The 19,600-nt window shown below is 30.1% G+C and overlaps 1 protein-coding gene across 2 annotated transcripts in view; it reads left to right on the plus strand.

Moving 5' to 3' along the window:
• LOC115882257 (aminopeptidase N-like) overlaps window positions 1-19,176 on the plus strand; it is a 62,368-nt gene extending 43,192 nt beyond the window's left edge. Inside the window, exons 2-16 of one of the 2 annotated variants that reach the window (XM_030900197.1) lie at window positions 2,177-2,961; window positions 3,921-4,079; window positions 7,054-7,203; window positions 7,266-7,409; window positions 7,514-7,697; window positions 8,083-8,239; window positions 8,740-8,821; window positions 9,538-9,768; window positions 9,956-10,099; window positions 15,545-15,812; window positions 16,023-16,222; window positions 17,089-17,256; window positions 17,527-17,670; window positions 18,012-18,093; window positions 18,754-19,176. In XM_030900197.1, the coding sequence (XP_030756057.1) occupies window positions 2,210-2,961; window positions 3,921-4,079; window positions 7,054-7,203; window positions 7,266-7,409; window positions 7,514-7,697; window positions 8,083-8,239; window positions 8,740-8,821; window positions 9,538-9,768; window positions 9,956-10,099; window positions 15,545-15,812; window positions 16,023-16,222; window positions 17,089-17,256; window positions 17,527-17,670; window positions 18,012-18,093; window positions 18,754-18,906 (3,018 nt within the window). In that variant the 5' untranslated portion in view covers window positions 2,177-2,209 and the 3' untranslated portion in view covers window positions 18,907-19,176. Of the gene's footprint in view, window positions 1-2,176; window positions 2,962-3,920; window positions 4,080-5,960; window positions 6,011-6,069; window positions 6,229-7,053; window positions 7,204-7,265; window positions 7,410-7,513; window positions 7,698-8,082; window positions 8,240-8,739; window positions 8,822-9,537; window positions 9,769-9,955; window positions 10,100-15,544; window positions 15,813-16,022; window positions 16,223-17,088; window positions 17,257-17,526; window positions 17,671-18,011; window positions 18,094-18,753 lie in introns of those variants that run through there. The other variant, XM_030900198.1, reaches the window with a different exon arrangement.
• The last annotated feature ends 424 nt before the right edge of the window (window positions 19,177-19,600 follow it).

Below are 19,600 nucleotides of genomic sequence, written 5' to 3' on the forward strand. Positions count from 1 at the left end.
TGCTCCCGTATTACGTAAAAAAATTGAAATGAAATTCACAAACCAAAAACCAAATATAGAGCTTTTTCGAAAGCCTGAATCATCCTGTATGTGGTTTACTTATCTACAACATCTCATTTTTGATTGATTGCCGTATTGCGCTTTGATGGAACAAGCCTTTCATCGAGGTTTATCGACACAAAAGGTTTACTAGAGCCGAAACTCGATACGCGGATAAGGGGTATAGAGTATAAATAATATTCGGTAAAGAGGAAGCTACTCAACCATAAAGGTAATAAAAGGTTTCTGAAACGGAAGGATGCCCAGAGTTGATTCCATAAGTTTGTATATATCTTATAACAAGAATTTTAAAGGTAAACTAAATCAAATATTTGATAGTTCCTATCATAAATAATAAATTTATGAACTTACTACTAAGTAGTGTAAATTAAATTTTAGTTTCCTGTTAGCAAAGGGTATAGCCGGATTAAGAGATCGATTTGGTGTGGAATCAAAATAATTCACCTAAATTTTTAGCTCTTTAACTCAAACGGTTTTAAAGATTTTCAGAAAAAAACTGTTTTTTCAATTTTATTTTTATAGTAGAATTCAAAAGTAATTAATAATAATTTTTAGAAGTCTAAGACATGAAAAAATAATATGATCACGATTCTTAAACAAAAAGCCGATTTTTAGCGGAAGAAAGAAAATTAAAATCTTCATTTTTTATTACAGTTGAGGGTTTGAACCTTTGGTGTTACACAGGAGAATAAAACACTAAATCACCACAATACACCAAAACACTTTTACTTTCACACTGTTGACGCGCGTTTCGCTAACCTCATTAGTTAGCATCATCAGCAGATGATTATAAACTAAAATACAATCTACAATTGGAGCGTTTATATACTCGCTCAGTGGGCACAGAGTGGGCGTGGCAAGATCTAGCCAACCGAGTCAGAACCGACCGAGCGTAACAGTTAGATTTCCGCCACTAGAGTAGTAGGAACAAAGAACTTGAACGAATTGGACCTTTGTCTCTGTTCATACTATCTTTACATTTATTAATTCTGATGCTTTCATATGCATCTAATTGCCTGTAATTTGAGACTTGTTTAATTAATTTCAAGTTATTAAGATCTATACAATGTTCTTCATCAACAATATGTTCGGCAACGCAAGATTTATCCGGTCTACCATATCTTATCTGAGCTAAATGTTCTTTAAATCTAGTTAATATTGATCTCCTAGTTTGCCCAACATATTTCTGATTACAATCTTTAGAAGAAATTTCATAACCTTTTCAGTAGAGGTGTTTTATACTTTGGATTACCTAATAATTGTTGTAATTTATTATTAGCACTATACACAAGTTTAGAATTGACATTTTTAAAAATTCCTTTTAGACCACGGGATAACTGTCTAATCAAACGGTATTGAAAAATATTTTGAAGTATCTTTCTCCACTTGAAAAGTCGAATTTTCAGAAATCATTAACCTATACCTACCTCAGTGTAAAAGTAAAAGTGTTTTGGTGTATTGTGGTGATTTAGTGTTTTATTTTTCATTTTTTAACCTTCGTGAAATATGTTACTCACTAAAAATCGTTAGAAAATGTCTTTTATACTCCTTTACACTCAGGATTTTTTTTTAGAATTTTTTGAAGTGGTGGAACAATGTTCAACAATGTGGTCAAACAAGCCCTATAACATAGGATACAACATTTTAATGAACAGTGCTTTCCATAAAATCAATAAAATGAAAAATATACGAAATAATATACATGTACCGATTTCTTTCGAAAATCGACAACTATGAAACTATGAGCCCTTCCCCAACACAAACGGTACATTGTGAGACAGGAAATTGTAGAGAGAAACAGGGCCCTATAACATAGGATACAACATTTTAATGAACAGTGCTTATTTAAAAAATATGTAAATTGCATATTTTGGCAGATATTTGCGAAAAACTGATTTTTTGGACTATAAGCAAAAAATTGCACATGCCATTTTTAAATTTTAAATATTTGTAGGTTAATATTGGAGCGTAGTTATATTTAGCAATTTTTTAATAACATTTATTGATTCAATTATTGTCATTATACGAATTCGATAAGAGCAGTATCTTCTATATTCTGTAAAAAATACTTTTTAATATTTAATGCCATTAAGTAAAATATTTTCATGTTTTACAGATCAAAAACAACCTCAAGGCCTAATCTACAAAAATGACTCACAATCACCACGAGAACCTCTCCATGATGGACGCGGTCACCACCAAATACGGCCGTACCACCTTCGTCACAGTGTCCAAAACACTAGCCATAATTCTCGTAGTGATATTCTTCATCTGCCTCATAGCAACCGGACTGCTAGTGTACAGCTTCTCGTCAACGTGTTCCACGAACGATACAGTGTCTCTCGAGAGTGAAGCGCTCAAAGTGACAGACAACACTAGTGTTTTATGCGAACCAAACCGGAAAGACAGTGTTAAAAAAGTGTATAGTGAACCTGAGTATGTTTCTCCTACAGTATTATTAACCACAACTCCAACTTCAACAAGAAAACCACTAACAGAACCATCTTCAACAAAAGCTTCTCAAGATACGGATATTCGGTTACCAAAAAGCATTGTTCCTGAGTACTATACTCTTCATCTGGTACCGTTTATTCAGGAAGGGAATTTTACATTTAACGGGGAGGTTACTATTCGGATTAAAGTACTCAATTCTACTGATAATATTACTCTACACGCAGATACGTTGAAAATAGAAAACGTTGGAGTTATGAATGTTAAAAATGAGAGCGTATCTGTTAAAGATGTCAGAACAGTAGAAGCAAAAGAGTTTTTGGTGATAGATTTAGATGAAGATTTAGATCAGGGTCAGCAATACTATGTTCATATCGTGTTCAAGGGAATACTAAATGACATGCTTGAAGGATTCTACAGAAGTAGTTATGTGGAAAATAATGTAACCAGGTGAGAAACTAATGTAAAAAAGGCTTGTTTGAGTGTATACCGGGTGTATTTAAAAAGTGGCTCGTCTCTATAACTTTTTTATTTTTTCAGATAAAAAATGTTTTATGACATAAATCGGCAAAACTACAAATTTTGATTTTTAAATGGTACCCTCTGTATTTTTTTACTTTATATGGTTGAAAATGACACTCTCAATAGAATGATATGTTTCTCCAAAAAAAATCCTTTACGGGTATTTTGCCACTGCACTGCAAGAAAATCTACAAAATAAAATAGTTATTTTTGTAAACACTTCTGGCGTTAAACCTAAACGGACACTGCTTGTCAGAAGTTATGTTTACAGTTATACAAATTTGCCTAACAAAGAAAAAAATGCTTAACGTTTAGGAAAGTTTATCTCTTTCCGTCGTCGGAAGCAAAAAAAATACAAAGAATAAAGAAAAAAACTATTTAAAATATTTAAATTCAACTATTCGAGAACACTTTACTTTTTTAAAACAGATACGTCTACACAAAACTGTTGACGTTCTGTTAAAATGACATTATATCAAGTTAAACTTCAAAATTATCAATTACTGCCTGATAACAATTACTTAATAAGGTAAAACCAAAAAGCCCAAATTATTTTTAAATTTTACGTATGTTATGTTAATGTTATGTTAATGTCAAAAGTTGACATATGATACGTCATTTTATTCAGAATGTCATTTTCTGTCAAATAAAGTAAAAAATACGAGAGTACAATATAAAAATCAAAAGATGTAGTCATTTCCAGAAAAAATAAAAAAGTTATAGGGGTGAACCACTTTCGAAAAACACCCGACATCTATAAATAACTTCTTAGGCTGACTTTGTTTATAAGGATGAAAATATTGTGTAAAATTAAATATCAATCCAAGAAGGTATTTTATAGCATAATGTTTGAAAGACTAATATAATAAAGTTTTTAACTTATCTAGATGGCTTGCTGCCACTCAGTTCCAAGCTACAGATGCCAGAAAAGCCTTTCCATGTTTCGATGAGCCAGCATTCAAAGCTAAGTTTCAAATTAACTTAGCTAGACTAAACAATATGAGCACTATATCGAATATGCGAAAAATTGGAACAACTGAAGAAGTGTAAGTACACTAATTATCTTGGAAAAGTATAATTATTATTAGTTGGTGCCCTTTTGGGGATCTGAAAATATAGTATATTATAATTTCCTCCCTTTTCTGAAATTTTTTTTGCATTAATACTTTTTGTATTTAATTTAATGTTGCCCTAAGATGTTGCCTATCTTTTAGAAAGGGTTTTGCTGTACTTAAATTATTGTACTAACTTATTAAATATTATACAGAAACATATTGTATAGAATGTTAGGTTAGGCCATCGTTCAGCGTCACGTCATATATTGTCGAACTCTCTCAGTCACTTGCCAACTAGATGAAAGAGATTGGTGACGTCATTACGGCATTTCGTAAATTACTGCATATTATTTTTAGTAATTATTATCATTGTCATTTGATTTGGGGTTATAATTTTATTGACGGACAGAGATCAATGTCAAAATTTCCTTTTAGTATAAGTCTGTCCAATGAGAAGATCCTTGACAGTGATAGATGTGTCTGTCATTTTAATTTCAAAGTAGTTTATTTTATTTTACAAAGAAATAAGTTGGTACAACTGGAACGCATAGCAGGAAATTAATATATGTATTTAAAATTTGACTGACAAGTAACTTCAAATTATTGTGAAAAAAACTGTATAAAACTGAAAAAATGTAATCGAATTATTTTATTTAATAAAAAACGGTATGTGTTACAAAACAAACAAAAACAAGACACCACATACCAAAAAATATAAAAAAGAACTATTTCTTACTTTCAAGCTTTATGAAACTTTTTATGAAACTAAGCTTTATTAACTTAAATTAACTTATATAACTTATGTACTAATACAAATTTGTAATATTCAGCAGGAATAAATAAAACAACATAAATAAAACAAACTAATTTAAGAATAACACGCATAGCAGAAAATTAATATATTTAAAATTTGAGTGACAAGTGATTACTTCAAAATATTGTGAAAAAAACTGTATAAAATTGAGAAAATCTAATCGAGTTATTTTATTAAAATCAATTATAGTATGTGTTAATACAAAACAAGCAAGGATTTATTTAAAAAAAAAACACCATATACCAAAAAAGATATAAATAAGACTTCCGGCTTTCAAGCTCAAGCCACGTCCTGCATTTATCGTTATATTTATGAATATAATTATTCAATATGATTATTATTTACCTATTGTGTGCTGCTATTTTACAGACACTCCAGTTTTTGGTATCATATACAAGATAGTATACAAACTTTATTTGTGGCTAATACATCTCTCTGGCCATAATATCTGGCAAACTGTGTCTCTGGCGGTCTCTGTGCACCGAATATTAACTGTAAATTATGGTCTGGGTCAACACTTAATTTTCCCTCGAGTTTTCCTCCACTTAATTTTTAAAAAACACAAAACACACGTAGTAACACAGTCCAAAATGCAAAATGCATAATATTTATCATTTCTATATGACATAATTTGTCACAAAATTATAACCTATAAATTGGCAAGAGTTTGACAACTCTCAAAAATCTTAAGACGAGTTCACACGCGTCGGCGTTCGTTTGTCGTTCAACTTTCCGTCAAACCAATAATATTGAAATATGATCTGTCATTTTTGAAATAAACCAATAAAACTGGTTAAAAACAATAAGAGATGACGCATGACGGATTTATACCCATCCATAGTTAACTTAAAAAAATATTAGAAACTTTTTTTAGTTAAATAAATGGATAGGTATGGACGTCATCTGTTTTTTTTTCATCTCATCGTCATCTTCTGTCGAAATCTTACCTGAGAAAAAAAACAGAGTATATATACCAACTTTCGTTAATTTATCTGGAAAAATAAAAAAGTTATAGGGGTGAACCAAAAACACCCGGTATCTATAATTATCTTCATAGGCTGACTTTGTTTATAATGATGAAAATCTTATTAAATGTCAATCCAAGAAGGTATTTTATAACATAATGTATCAAATATTTAAATAATTAAATGTTTTTAACTTCTCTAGATGGCTTGCTGCCACTCAGTTTCAAGCTACAGATGCCAGAAAAGCATTTCCATGCTTTGATGAGCCAGCATTCAAAGCTAAGTTTCAAATTAACTTAGCTAGATTAAAAAATATGAGTACTATATCGAATATGCGAAAAATTGGAACAACGGAAGAAGTGTAAGTATACTACTTATTCTGGAAGGGATCTGAAAATGGTATATTATTTCCTCCAATTTCTGGCAATTTTTTTGCATTAATTCATGTTTTATTTAATTTAATGATGCCTATATTTTAGAAAGGGTTTTGCTGTACTTAAATTATTGTACTAATTTATTAAATATTTTACAGAAATATATATGTATAGAATGTTCAGCCATCGTTCAACATCACGTCATATATTGTCGAACTCTCCCAATCACTTGCCAACCAGATGAAAGAGTTCTTTTTAGTAATTGTCATTGTCATTTGATTTGGGGTTATAATTTTATCGACGGACATAGATCAATGTCAAAATTTCCTTTTAGTAATTGTCATTGTTATTTGATTTGTGGTTATAATTTTATTAACGGACATCGATTAATGTCAAAATTAAAATTTGATTTTTGCTGTAAAACAAAATTCAATCTTTTTATTGCAAAAATGCCCCAAAGATTTAACCAAAATGAACAAGAGCTCATTGCTAAGCTTATAAATTATTTTTCTTGAGTAAAACACGCTGGTAGAACACTCTCGCACGTGGACAAGCAGTAGCTGATGAAGAGTTCAATCAATAATATAGGAACATACTTAAAATTTTCTAAACAATATGAACTGATCTTAGACACACCCTAAAACCCATATTTTTGACAAATAATAATGACGTAACGGTGAACGATTGGTGAACCAGTCTTTACAAAATATATATATAGAAAAAATATGATATAAATTCTATAAAAAAATACAACATTTTGTATTGATTACCATTTACCTTGTATAAAAATTTAAAAAACAAAATGTTTTTAGAAAAGACCTTCCTGGTTATGTTTGGGACCATTACGAAGAGACCTTAAAAATGTCTACATACTTAGTGGCATTTGTCGTATCCGATTTCCATTATATCAGTAAAGGGATCTTCTCGATATGGGCTAAACCAAGCTCATTGGCACAGGCTAAGTAATAACACAAACTTAAACAAATCATGGCAAATTTGATACAATACGTATTTCTCTTTATAGTTATAGTTTAGAAATTGGACCAAAGATTCTGAAATACTATGAGATGTTTTTTGGAATTAAATATCCACTTCCCAAGGTGGATATGGTGGCTATTCCAGACTTTTCAGCTGGAGCAATGGAGAATTGGGGATTGATTACGTACAGGTAAATATTTATTCTTTATTATGAAGTTTTATTACAAATTACAAGATATTGGTTAACTCGCATATGTTTCTTTTAACACGTTTAATTCAACGATTCTATTTTAGAGAACCCGTACTACTTTACGAAGAAGGTATATCTAGCAAATTTAATAAGCAAAGAGCAGCTCACGTAGTAGCACACGAATTAGCTCATCAATGGTTTGGCAACTTAGTGACACCTGTTTGGTGGGAAGATCTTTGGCTGAATGAGGGATTTGCTACCTACGTTGAATACTTAGGATCCCATTTTGTAAGTCCTTTTTGTAAAAACTATTTATTGCTAAGAATTGCTTAAAACTAACTAATTTCTAATTGCTATTTATCCTACATTAATTTTACAGTTAATGGCATTATTCTTATTACTATTTATTTTTATATTTTAGCTAGTGTGAATTTTCTCTGCATAATTTTTTATTTTGTGATTATCATTTTTTTATTAACTGAGTTTTTTTTAATTCTCATTATATCCTGTTGATGTTTTTCTTGTATTCCAGTTCACACTAACAGTTTTAACATTTTGAACTTAGTGTTTTGTTTCCAAAATTTTAAAATTTTGGCTATGAGCTTCGTCTAAAACAACTATTTAAAAAACTTTATTTTTCTTGTATTGTATGGCACAATATTATCATTTATAGGTAAATCCAAAATGGAAAGACTTGGACTTGTTTTTGGTTAACGAACTGCAAGAATCTTTAAGTTTAGACGCTTTGAAGTCATCGCATCCAATTTCAGTGAAAGTCAACAATCCTGACGAGGTTGGAGATTTATTTGACAAAATTTCATATTCTAAAGGTATTGTAGGAAAGATTGCATTTTTTCAAATAAAAAAATGAAAAGAAATTGAAATACAATAGTTATAGCCATGAGAAACAGTTTAGATAATTTCAAAATATAATTTCATAGACATGCATATAGTGTTCATAGACATTATATACTCCGAATTAAATATACAGGGTGAGTCTTAAATAACTACAAATATTTTTAGGAGTAAAATTTAAGTTTTCAAAAAAATTCATCTTTTTTTGTTTTTAGTTAAATAAACATAATTTCTTGTTAATATGGCAACATAGGTAGTATATTAAATTTATAAGAAAGAAAGCCCAGGAAATATTCAGTTGTTCTCAAAATTTAAGCAATAGCTGACTTTTATTTTTATTTTGAAAGTAAAATAACTCGATTATTTTGGACCTATTTGAAAAACGGCAAAGAGAATATATGTATCATATCACTCTGTACATTTTTATCAATAATAAATCAAGAACAAAAAAGCAGTATAATTATTTCTTTTTCAGGAGCATCCATAATAAGAATGATGAAGTTTTTCTTAGGTAATGAAGTGTTTCAGAAAGGCTTAAAGAAATATTTGGAGAACAGGTCAGTATGAAATAATTTTTATTGAAAAAAAAGAAACTGTTCTGCATAAATAATACGATTTATAGTTAATATATCAATATAATTAATAAACAAAATGAAAGAATAAATACTAATAAAATATTTTATTTTGAAATAATAAAAATATTAAAATGTAAACAAATTTTCCTAACCCGATAAAAAGACTTCCACGTTGTTGATGTTTTAGTAGCATAACGAAATGTTAGAATGTCTCACAGTTAACAGTATTTAAAATAAGCTTTCCTGCTCAAAAGTACAACGTGTGAATCATGAAATGTTATATTATGCAGAGAGTTCAAACCGAAAATTGGAAAGTTTTCAAAATAAATAAATTTTTCTAATATTTTTTTTGTTTTCTGTAAACTGTAAAGGAATTGTTTTTTTAATAGCGCATATAAATAAAAATAGGTATATTTCAATTACTAATTACAGTTGGGGGTTGGAACCTTTGATGTTACACAGAAAAATAAAACACTAAATCACCACAATACACCAAAACACTTTTACTTTTACACTGGATGCGCGTTTCACTAACCATGTTAGATTTTAATCGTCTTTAGTTGCATCATGGTTAGTGAAACACGCGTCCAGTGTAAAAGTAAAAGTGTTTTGGTGTATTGTGGTGATTTAGTGTTTTATTTTGCTTTAAATACTAAATAAAGCATTTTATGGTTGAAATAACTTTTATTTTATTTCAGAATTTACAGTAACGCAGAACAAGATGATCTCTGGAACACACTAACAGAAGAAAGTTTAGAATTCAAGGTATTACCAGAAAACGTCACTGTCAAAGAAATCATGGACACCTGGACACTTCAAACCGGATATCCGGTAGTCACAGCAATCAGAGAAAAAAATGGAGACTTGAAAATAACCCAGGAACGATTTTTGTTGGACAGAAAAGAGAATGAATTAGATAAAACTCTATGGTGAGTCTCTGTTTATTCTACATTGAGAGCTTTCTGCAGAATATGTGAAGTTTTCTGAATTAGTTTTTTTAATGTCAAAACAAATCAACGTATATGGTTAATCTATCTTTTATACATGTCTATGATAAAAATAACTGTTATTGATGTATAGGATGAGAATCTTGAAACTAATATTTGATTATTTTAGGTGGGTTCCCATAACAGTGGTAGATGACGATAATAAAACAAAGAAGACCTGGTTGAAAAACGAAAGACAAATTGAAATAAAGCAAGCATTGTCTCAGGATAATAAATGGTATTTAGTCAACCTTCATCAAAATGGATATTACAGGTATCTAAAGTTTCATTTTTTGCGCTGTTTTGTTCTTTGGTATATTGCTTTTAAACAAAGTAATTTATTTGAATTTTTTTAAAAAGAATGTCAAATAAAAAATTAAACAAATGCTGTATGTTGAAGATATTTCATTTAAAATATTTGATCCAAGTGAGATTCTTCTCTGATTTTCTTATATTGTAGGATGAATGTTTTTAATTGAAAAATAGGAGTCTCTTACGTGGAGCATAGGGCTTCAGTATATACTCTCCAGCGGATTCGGTTGTTTGAAATTTATTTAACATCTCGTCTTGATCGGCTTACTATTTCGATCTCTTTTTTAATTGGTCTTCGCCACATGTGTCATGGACTACCAGTTCTTCTACTGTATTGTGGCGTTGATTGAAGAAATAAGAAGATTACAACCTTTTGAGCGATTTTGTGGCACAAAATCTGTCCGAGATGTAGCTGGCGTTACAGTCAGCCTGTCCGAGAATTCCGAGATTTAGCTTAGCTCTGCGCTGCTGCGCGCTGATAGTCGTTTACAGCGCAGCATATAAAGAATACTGTACGGTAGTTCTGCTTTCAGTCGGCAGAGTGAGTGGCTGCGGGAGACAGTGTTGCCAGAACTACTGATTAATCCGTAGATTTACGGATTTTGGGTAGGTACAGTACGTTAATAATACGAATTTTCTATCATTAAACAATTTAAAATAATATTATATGATTAAACAAAGAACAGCGTCAGAGATGGCTTGGAAATAGGATCGCTGTGTGTTATTTAATATGTAAAATATTATGATAAATGTCAATAATCGTCATTGCCAAGCCAACTAAACGAGTTTTTTCGATCATACAACATTCAGTACATATAAAAGAATTTTATTTTTGTTATTTATTCTATGTTTAACACGAATAAATTTTCGCGGATTTTTCATCCAAAGATATTTTCGTCAAACGTATTACAGATATTACACATTTTAATATGGCAGCACTGTCGCTTTCAGATCCACACCGTCTTCGATATACCTTCGCTGGCCGAATTAGAGAAAATATGTGTTTTATGCTTTGACCACAGAACGAATGGTGTCACCGTACAGCACTTGAGACGTAAGAGGAAATCAAATCAGCTTTGTTACGAATTCGCCCATTAGGAAATTCTTTCTATCAATTCTTTCAATCAACTACCAATTCTTTCAATCAACGCTTGTGGTTTCCACTCAATAGCTCTGCCACCGGCGATGTTGCCTCTTCGCCTTCATGTGTGACCACTCCATCTCGTTATGCACTTGCCTCGGGTTGGTTAAGCTCCATAAATCCCCATTTAGAATAGTGTCTGAAAATTCCTGTAATTTTTTGCAGACAGCGGTTCATGAATACTTGAAGTTTGTTAACTAGCGGCGATGTAATTTTCCAGATCTCTGCACTATACATAAATACTGACTTGACATTTGAGTTGAAAATTTTAAGTTTGGTAAGTTGAGACTACTGTTTAGGGTGCAATTATTTAAATCAACTTGATTTAAATCAAGGGTTTTTTGAATTTTAATCATGGATTTGTGTGATTTTAATCATGGAACTTGTTTAAAAACTTATGATAAATCGAAGAAAAGTTATAAAAACTTTTCTTATAAAGCTATAATAAATATACTCTATATCTATTCATCAAGTGCAGAGATACACTTGCTGTTAACGCTTAAATACTTTACTAAATCGAAAAATAATTGTTAAAGATATAACATTATAATACATACAGATTGTTAATTTGTTTATTACAAGCGGCAAGAGCTTTAACGGTTGAAATATGGCAACCTCGGCCCGCTCGTCGATAGACGACGCAGCGGGACGAGTCGACAGAAAACCCTATAAGTGCATGCGTTCTCAATAGGCAGTGTTGCCATTCTGTTCCCCTATAAGTAACTGTGCAGTTAACAACCTGTATACCTACTTAATATATATTCATCTATTTAAATGTTGGACCGAATTTTGAAGTTATTTTGTGTGAACCCATTAGATTTCTAAATGGCAGAGATTTATTTTGAAATTGTCCAGTGCCAGAAATCCGGTTATTCAAATACATTTCATTCCCAAACTCTAGTGCAGAACTGGATTCTTCTGATATCAGGTTATATTTTTATTCCCGAGGACTATAATCAATGTCAAAAAATATACTTGTATCAAGGCTGTTTTATATATTTTTTAAAACAGCTGAATGTTGATCCCGCTAACTACCTTCCCTAATTTATCTTCTAGTTCATTCCAAATTTCTATCGACTTTTAACATTAGATAGGTACTAATTTTATTCTCGACTTAAGACAGTCATGACTATTTCCAAAAAATCCATTTGATCTAAGCTAGCGATTTTTTAAAGGAAATTGGGGCATCGGCAAGGTTTACAGAATAAAATATATCGGTGACCGATGTGGAAAAACGAGAAACGCACCGTAGAAATGTTAATATTATCGATATTGGGCAAAGTTATGAATATTTTTATATATGTTTTCTCTTGGTTTTAGGTCAGTAATAATTTTCCTTTTATTTCATTAAGTACATTTATTTTTTTATATACCGTCTTACGTTTCGACCATTTTTTTTTTGGCCTTCATCAGAGTCTACAATTTATACATTAAACGAATTTTTAAAAAATCATTAAATATACAATAAAAATATTTTTGTTTTACTTACCCAAGAACGTAGATCATAGAAAGAAACTTTATAAAAAACAATCACGGAACACATTTAACAAACAGGACGGTTGCGAATTTTCAAACATATTTTAATTCTTACTATAGGCCAACAACGACCTACATACAATAATCCACATATAATATAGAAACATATAGTTTGCTCCAGCCTATTTACATCTTTTGTCGTTTATTGATTTGGTGTTTTTTTGTATTTCTACCATTTCGAGAATTCCCTCTTTTTGTCATAGATTCAGTTCTCAAAATCTTCGTTTGGCTGTAATTAAATGTATGTTCTTTACTATTTTCATGATTTGTCAGTGCAGTCTGGTTTTTTTATCATATTTGTGTCTTAATTCGATTTTTCCAGATATTGACCATTTGGCTGATGTATACTGTATCACAATCATTGCATGGTATTTGATATACGATATTACTTTTTTTGTTTATATAGGCGTTTTCGTTTTTAATTTTACTGAAATTTTTATTTAACAGGTTGCAGCTAATGGGTGACATATGCTAATTTGGTATTTTTTAAAATGTTTTTGTAGTTGTTGAGATAACTCTTTTATGTATGGAATAGATATGAATTATTTGCCTTTTCTCTTATTTGCATTTGCAGTGTTTGTGTTGTAAAATTTATGTATTCTGATTTAAATATTTTATTAACTAAATTTTTGTAGAAGTTGTTTAATTTTTAAAGTATCTTTGGCTTTTTTTATAGCTGTTTTTCTAAATTCTGGATCGGATAATTGTATAGCAGCACGATCTGCCAAACCTATAACTACTGATTTTTTCTGCGAAATTGGGTGATTGGATGAAAAAATTTAAATATCGCGATGACCATGTCTTTTGGTATGCCATTCCGTTTTCAATTTTCTTGAATTATGGTGTATGGTGATTATCTAAGAAATTTATTTTTGAATTTTCCTCCGTTTCTAAAGTAAATTTAATATTTTCTGACATACTTATTGAATTCGCTTATTATACTGTTTATCTTATTTTCGTATAGCAGTTATAATGTCAATCGACATATCTATAAAAGAACGGCACCTTAAAATTCAAGTTACCCAATACACTCTCCTCCAAATCCTCCATTACAATTTGAGCTATTATACTTGATATTGATGCTCCCATAGCGCATCCCTCGATTTGCTGGTATATGTCGTTATTATATAAGAAATATGTAGAATTTAATGTTAGTTCAACTGCGTTTATAAATTCATTTTTTGGGATATTTGTATGAATTTTAATTTGATTCCATTTCTTTTTAATTATATCTGTTGCAAGTTTTATTGGAATGCTCGTATATAATGAGATTACATCTAAAGAAATGAATTTATATCCTATTGGTATATCTATATTTTTAATTTTTTCTTTAAAATCTTTTGAATCTTTTATATAATAGTTGTTTTTATGTGCTATGTTATTTAAGATCCCTTTTAAAAATTTTGAAAGTTTTTCATAGGGAGACTGAATGCAATGATTTTATGAATATTTAGCCATCTAGAATAGGATTTTAAATAGAAAATTGATTAAAATAAAAAAAAATCTGGTTAAAATTAAAAAAATCGACTTTTTAATTTTTTTAAAATATTGATTTTTTTTGCACCCTGATTCCAAATGTTATTTTGGTCTTGTTTATTCTGTTTATGAAACTAAAAATAACTTGTATTATTTTTTACTTCTCTGTTATATCTGCCTAAAATCTGTGGATATTTATCGTTTTATTTCAATTTATTTCGTTACATTGTCGAGACTTTATTGTCAAATTTTAATTTGAACCAATAAACCGCAAAATTTCATATCAGTCAGGCTACCAGGCACAGCACACACTTCCAACATTTCAGCGGTAGGCAGAATTATTGACAGAATTTACGTCACAATTAAATTTTCCCCTTTGACGTCATTCTGAAATGGAATACGTCCATTCCTCAAATAATTGGGTAGTAATTAAATATTAAATTTTGAAGCTTTTATTAAACTTGCGATATTTAATTTACAAAATATATACCATACCATAGCTAATTAATATCAGTTTCAAAATTTGCAAACTATTATTTAAATAATTCTACTTTTTTTTTAAGCCAAAGTAAAAATGTATTCGTCAAATATTTTGAAGACGCCAACTTTGCCAACTTTTATTAATTTCTCTACAGGGTGTTTCAAAAAACATGTGCCATCTCTGGTGGGGAGATTCCTCACATAAAAATAAGATTTATTTTTTGTATCAACATAGGTCCGATTCTGCTTTGTTTCGTAGCTACAGAGGGTGTTAAAGTTTTAATATTTTTTCGATTTATTATAATTTTCTTCCAAAAGTACTTTTATCTTTTCCAATGAAATTTTGAAGGTAAAAGTTACTACAAATGCGACATATTTTAAAGCTAATAAAGTGTCGACATATTTACCAGGGACGTGCATATGGGTTATCACTAGAATATTTTTCTGAAAAAAGAATGTACGCCACTGACTTTTTTCTCTTGTTAGCGAAATAGTGTACTGCTTACACTATTAGTGCCGATTAAAAGTTGTCTCTTGATATTTTGTTTATTTCGGCCTCCTTGATGAGATAAACGCAATTTTATTAATTTGCCTTCTTCCAAGTCTAATAACCTTTAAAAAAAATAATATTATTAAATATCGATAGTTTTAAATAAGTACTCATTGATTCCTCATCAAAATATATGAAAAAAAGTTCCTATAAACATGGGTATGGAAATGCCTAGTTTTAGAATTACAGCATGTTAAAAAAATTTTTAATTTTTTTATCGCTAGAGTGAATTATAACGAGGAAAATTGGAAAGCCATAGTGGACCGTCTCCAGGGTAACGGTCATCGACATATTCACGCTAGAAATCGTGCCCAAATCCTAGACGACAGCTTCAAACTGGCAGGGGCAGGTTACCTGAGCTACGACATAGCCCTCAATACGACCCTGTACTTGAGATTCGAAAAGGAATACGTGCCATGGAAAGCGGCCCTGACCAACTTCCAATTCATCTACAACATGTTCGTCAGGAGTGGCCATTTTGACAAATTTAAGGTAGGATTGTTTGATTAGATTATTTTTTTGAACCACCCTGTAGAAGTAAAATGTTTTCCGGAAATACAGCTAAGTACATACTTCAGGTGTGTCCTTAAACAAATTCCAAAGTTTTTTTATTATAGGAGATGCCTACTTTCATGTCATGTCGGTTTTTAAGCCCGAGTCAAAGAACTTTTTTTTCATAAAGACAGTTTTTTTTGTTTTTAGGCTTACGTCACAGCCCTGATCGCTGATTTCTACAAAGAGTTGACTTTCAAGGAAGCCAATAACGAAGATCCTCTCATGATCCTAAATCGAATGGAAATCATCAGATACACCTGTCATTTAGGATATAAAGATTGTATTTTAGAAGCCGTTCAACAATTCCAAAATTGGAGAAATAGTCCCAATCCAGATCTGGAAAACACGTAAGTAAACCTTAGATCTTATATTTATAAGATCTAAGAAGTAAACAAAAGAAATTTTGACACTACTTTTTTTACTTTACTTTTTTATTTATTTTTTTCCATAGCAACCTGTTAAAATTGCCTTATATCTATCAAAAATAGAAGATAAAATAGTACTTTAACCGCAATGATTTTTTTAAATGATACTTTAACAGCAAGGATAGGTTAAAAACAATATTTCTTCTCGCACGTTTTTTAATTGCTTCCATTTTTGAAATTTTTTGTATTCCTTTTCATAAGTTATTCGGGATTTAGATGGAAGTATTTTGGATATGGCGTTTGTCGCCTCAGCCTGAATATCTATTGGTAGTTCACTTATTTCGTTTTGAGCCATTTCTGGCTCCAGTTCAATCAGCAATCGACACGAAAGAGAATTAAAAAATATTGACTCAAAACTGACAACTAAAGAGTCAGCTTTATTTATTTGTCAAATTACATGGAAACCAACGCCAACCCAGCACACTATTTTTTCTACTCGTAATAAATTCCTTGAAATAATAATTTCTGAATATTTTTTAAAACGTAACTCGCTATGGAAAAAATATTGTTTAATACACGACGATAAAATTGCATTATCGTCTTGTATAAAAAATAAGTATTTTTTTACTTTACATTGTCAATTTTTATTCATCAAATCTCTAGTTAGTGTGATCAAATATCTTGTAGAATTTTTCATGTTCATGATCTTCTTGTCAAATCTGTTTAAAAGGTTAGAACTAGTCCAATTTTCCTTCAAATAGTTTTCATCAAACTTGTATCATGTTTCAATGGATTCATGAATGCTGAATCCTTGTGTTTCTTGCAACTAACCATTTTTTTTAATGCAGTATCAACCCAGATTTGCGTGAAACTGTCTACTGCACAGCAATCAGCGATGGAGGTCAAGAAGAATGGGACTTTGCCTGGAACATGTATTTGAGCAGCAACGTGGAAGGCGATAAGGAAATCATTTTGTCAGCATTATCATGCTCTAAGGAGGTTTGGATATTAAGCAGGTAAATCAATATGTACCGTATACTATTAGCATTTTATTTTGTCTTGCGTTTAACATACTATAACTTTCTTAATTTAAAAAATTAGTATAGTGTGCTAGCATACTAATTATAAAACAATTTTGATATTTTTACTTTAACCAAAAACTAACTAAATAAGAAAGAATGCTACATTAAGTTCTAAAAATGTATTTTTAAATCATCAACTAATCTTGACAGGTATTGAGTACGATATTCTGTCACAATATTCTGCAATAAATTAATTTTTTACAGGTATTTAGAATGGTCAATAACAGAAGACTCTGGAATTAGAAAGCATGACACAGCAAAAGTATTCGCATGCGTATCGGAGAATCCTATAGGCCATGACTTGGTTTACAGCTTCTTAAAAACTAACTGGAAAAGAATAACAAAATAGTAAGTATATTTTATTTACAATTGCAATGTTGACATTAAGGCAGAATATTCACTAAACAGCCAGTCGATTTCGCTAGTTTTTGATTGGTAGATGAACGAGATACTTTGAATACATTTTCGTTAACGTAGGAGACGGCAACATTGCATGGTATTCGATAACGATAACGTCTTAATAAACCTGCGGCACTAAAAAAATTTCTAAAATTTTCAGGAAAATGTCAAAAACAAATTATTTTTCGCAAAAATAACTCATGGTGATGTTCCAGGGATCGAAATATACTACATTTGCACGTATTTAACAGATACCTCGTATAATAAAATATTATTTCTCTTTTTTGCAGTCTTGGGTCTTCATCAAGTTCATTCAGCAGTATTATTACAACCACTACAGCAAAATTCAACACAGAAGAAGAAGTAAATGACGTAAGTATATAATTATACTATACGACCGATTTTTTTTTTTTTTTTAATTTCAAATAGTTGAAATTCATAAATATATTTTGAACACCCTGTAGCATCTAACTAAAATATCTTTACACATATCTTTTTTTTCATCTCTATAAAATTGTCTTGCCTAATTTTAGTAGACCAACTTTAAAAACAATGGCATTACTGACAATGTTTTACCACACTGAAATTATACTTTTGTTTAAACAAATTGAAATATTACAAAAACTATTAATTTTAGGTATATAACAGTATATATAAAAAAGTTATAGAATTTTACGCAGACTCTAAAAATAAAATAAAAATTAGGGTGTTGCATTTAAAAAAACATATGATATATTCGCCACACTTGTATATTATGTAATAATTTTAAAATGTATGTATCTTAACCTTCCCTATAACTTTTATATTTAATATTTTTTTATAAACCTCGAAACTAATGAGACGTTGACTCTCCCTGTATATTGACAAAAACATGTATCATGGTCCGCATATTTTCTAATGAAGATTGCAAGGAAAGTCTCTAACCAGAAACCTCATATATTGCGTTTTCGAAACACTGGATTGTCTATTCAACTGCTTCCAACTACTTGCTACACATTTTTGCAATTATAATTAATTTTTTTAATATTGCAGTTCAAGTCATTCTTCCAAAGGAATAAAGAAGAATTTGGCGTAGCATTTCGTACAGCCCAACAAGCGATAGAATTAGGAGAAGCCAACACTGTATGGATGAAGAAATATTTCAATACAGTAGTTTCGTGGTTCAAAAACACGAAACTATATTAATTTCATCAACAACTGAACATTTTTTTTACCCGTGTATATCTCATTAATCAATCCCTATATTATAAGTAATTTAAGTAAGTCAGATGTTAAGTTTATTATGGATGTAAATATTTTAGTTAATAAATGTACCTATTTTTAAAATATATCAGTTAGCTACAAAGAAAATAGTTATTAAGTAAGTTTTAAAACTCGTAGGTAATACATAGTTAATATCAAAAATCTCGAAGCAAATTTATAATATATTCAATTACTTTAAGTAAAAAACTTATCAGTATTTCTATAATATTAAAGTAAATTAAATAAAATAATTTTCTTTTATTTTATTATATCCCTAATTTAAATCTATCAAAAATTTTGAAAGTCAGTTTATTTTACTTAGTCTCTCTTTAAGAATCTATTACGCTGTACTGTCGGGTCGCTCTCAGGGGTCGGTTAAAGCAGATCTGTGGCCTAAGGAAATATATATTATATTTCAGAAATCTGCCTAAGGCTTAGCCCTATCCTGTCGTGTTAAAGCACACCCAAAATTCCAAACACGCGTGCTTTGATTAAGGCTTGATTAAGGTTTGCAGTGCTTCAGCATTTGCCATAAAATAGCGAGCAATTTGTTACAAAACCATATAAATTATATATCACTGTAATCACAAAACTTCAATCTATTTCCGTATTATAACGGAATTTTAAATTATGTTTT

This window comes from Sitophilus oryzae, unplaced genomic scaffold (genome assembly GCF_002938485.1).
Source record: "Sitophilus oryzae breed Bouriz unplaced genomic scaffold, Soryzae_2.0 scaffold_177_pilon_pilon, whole genome shotgun sequence".
NCBI lineage: Eukaryota > Metazoa > Arthropoda > Insecta > Coleoptera > Curculionidae > Sitophilus > Sitophilus oryzae.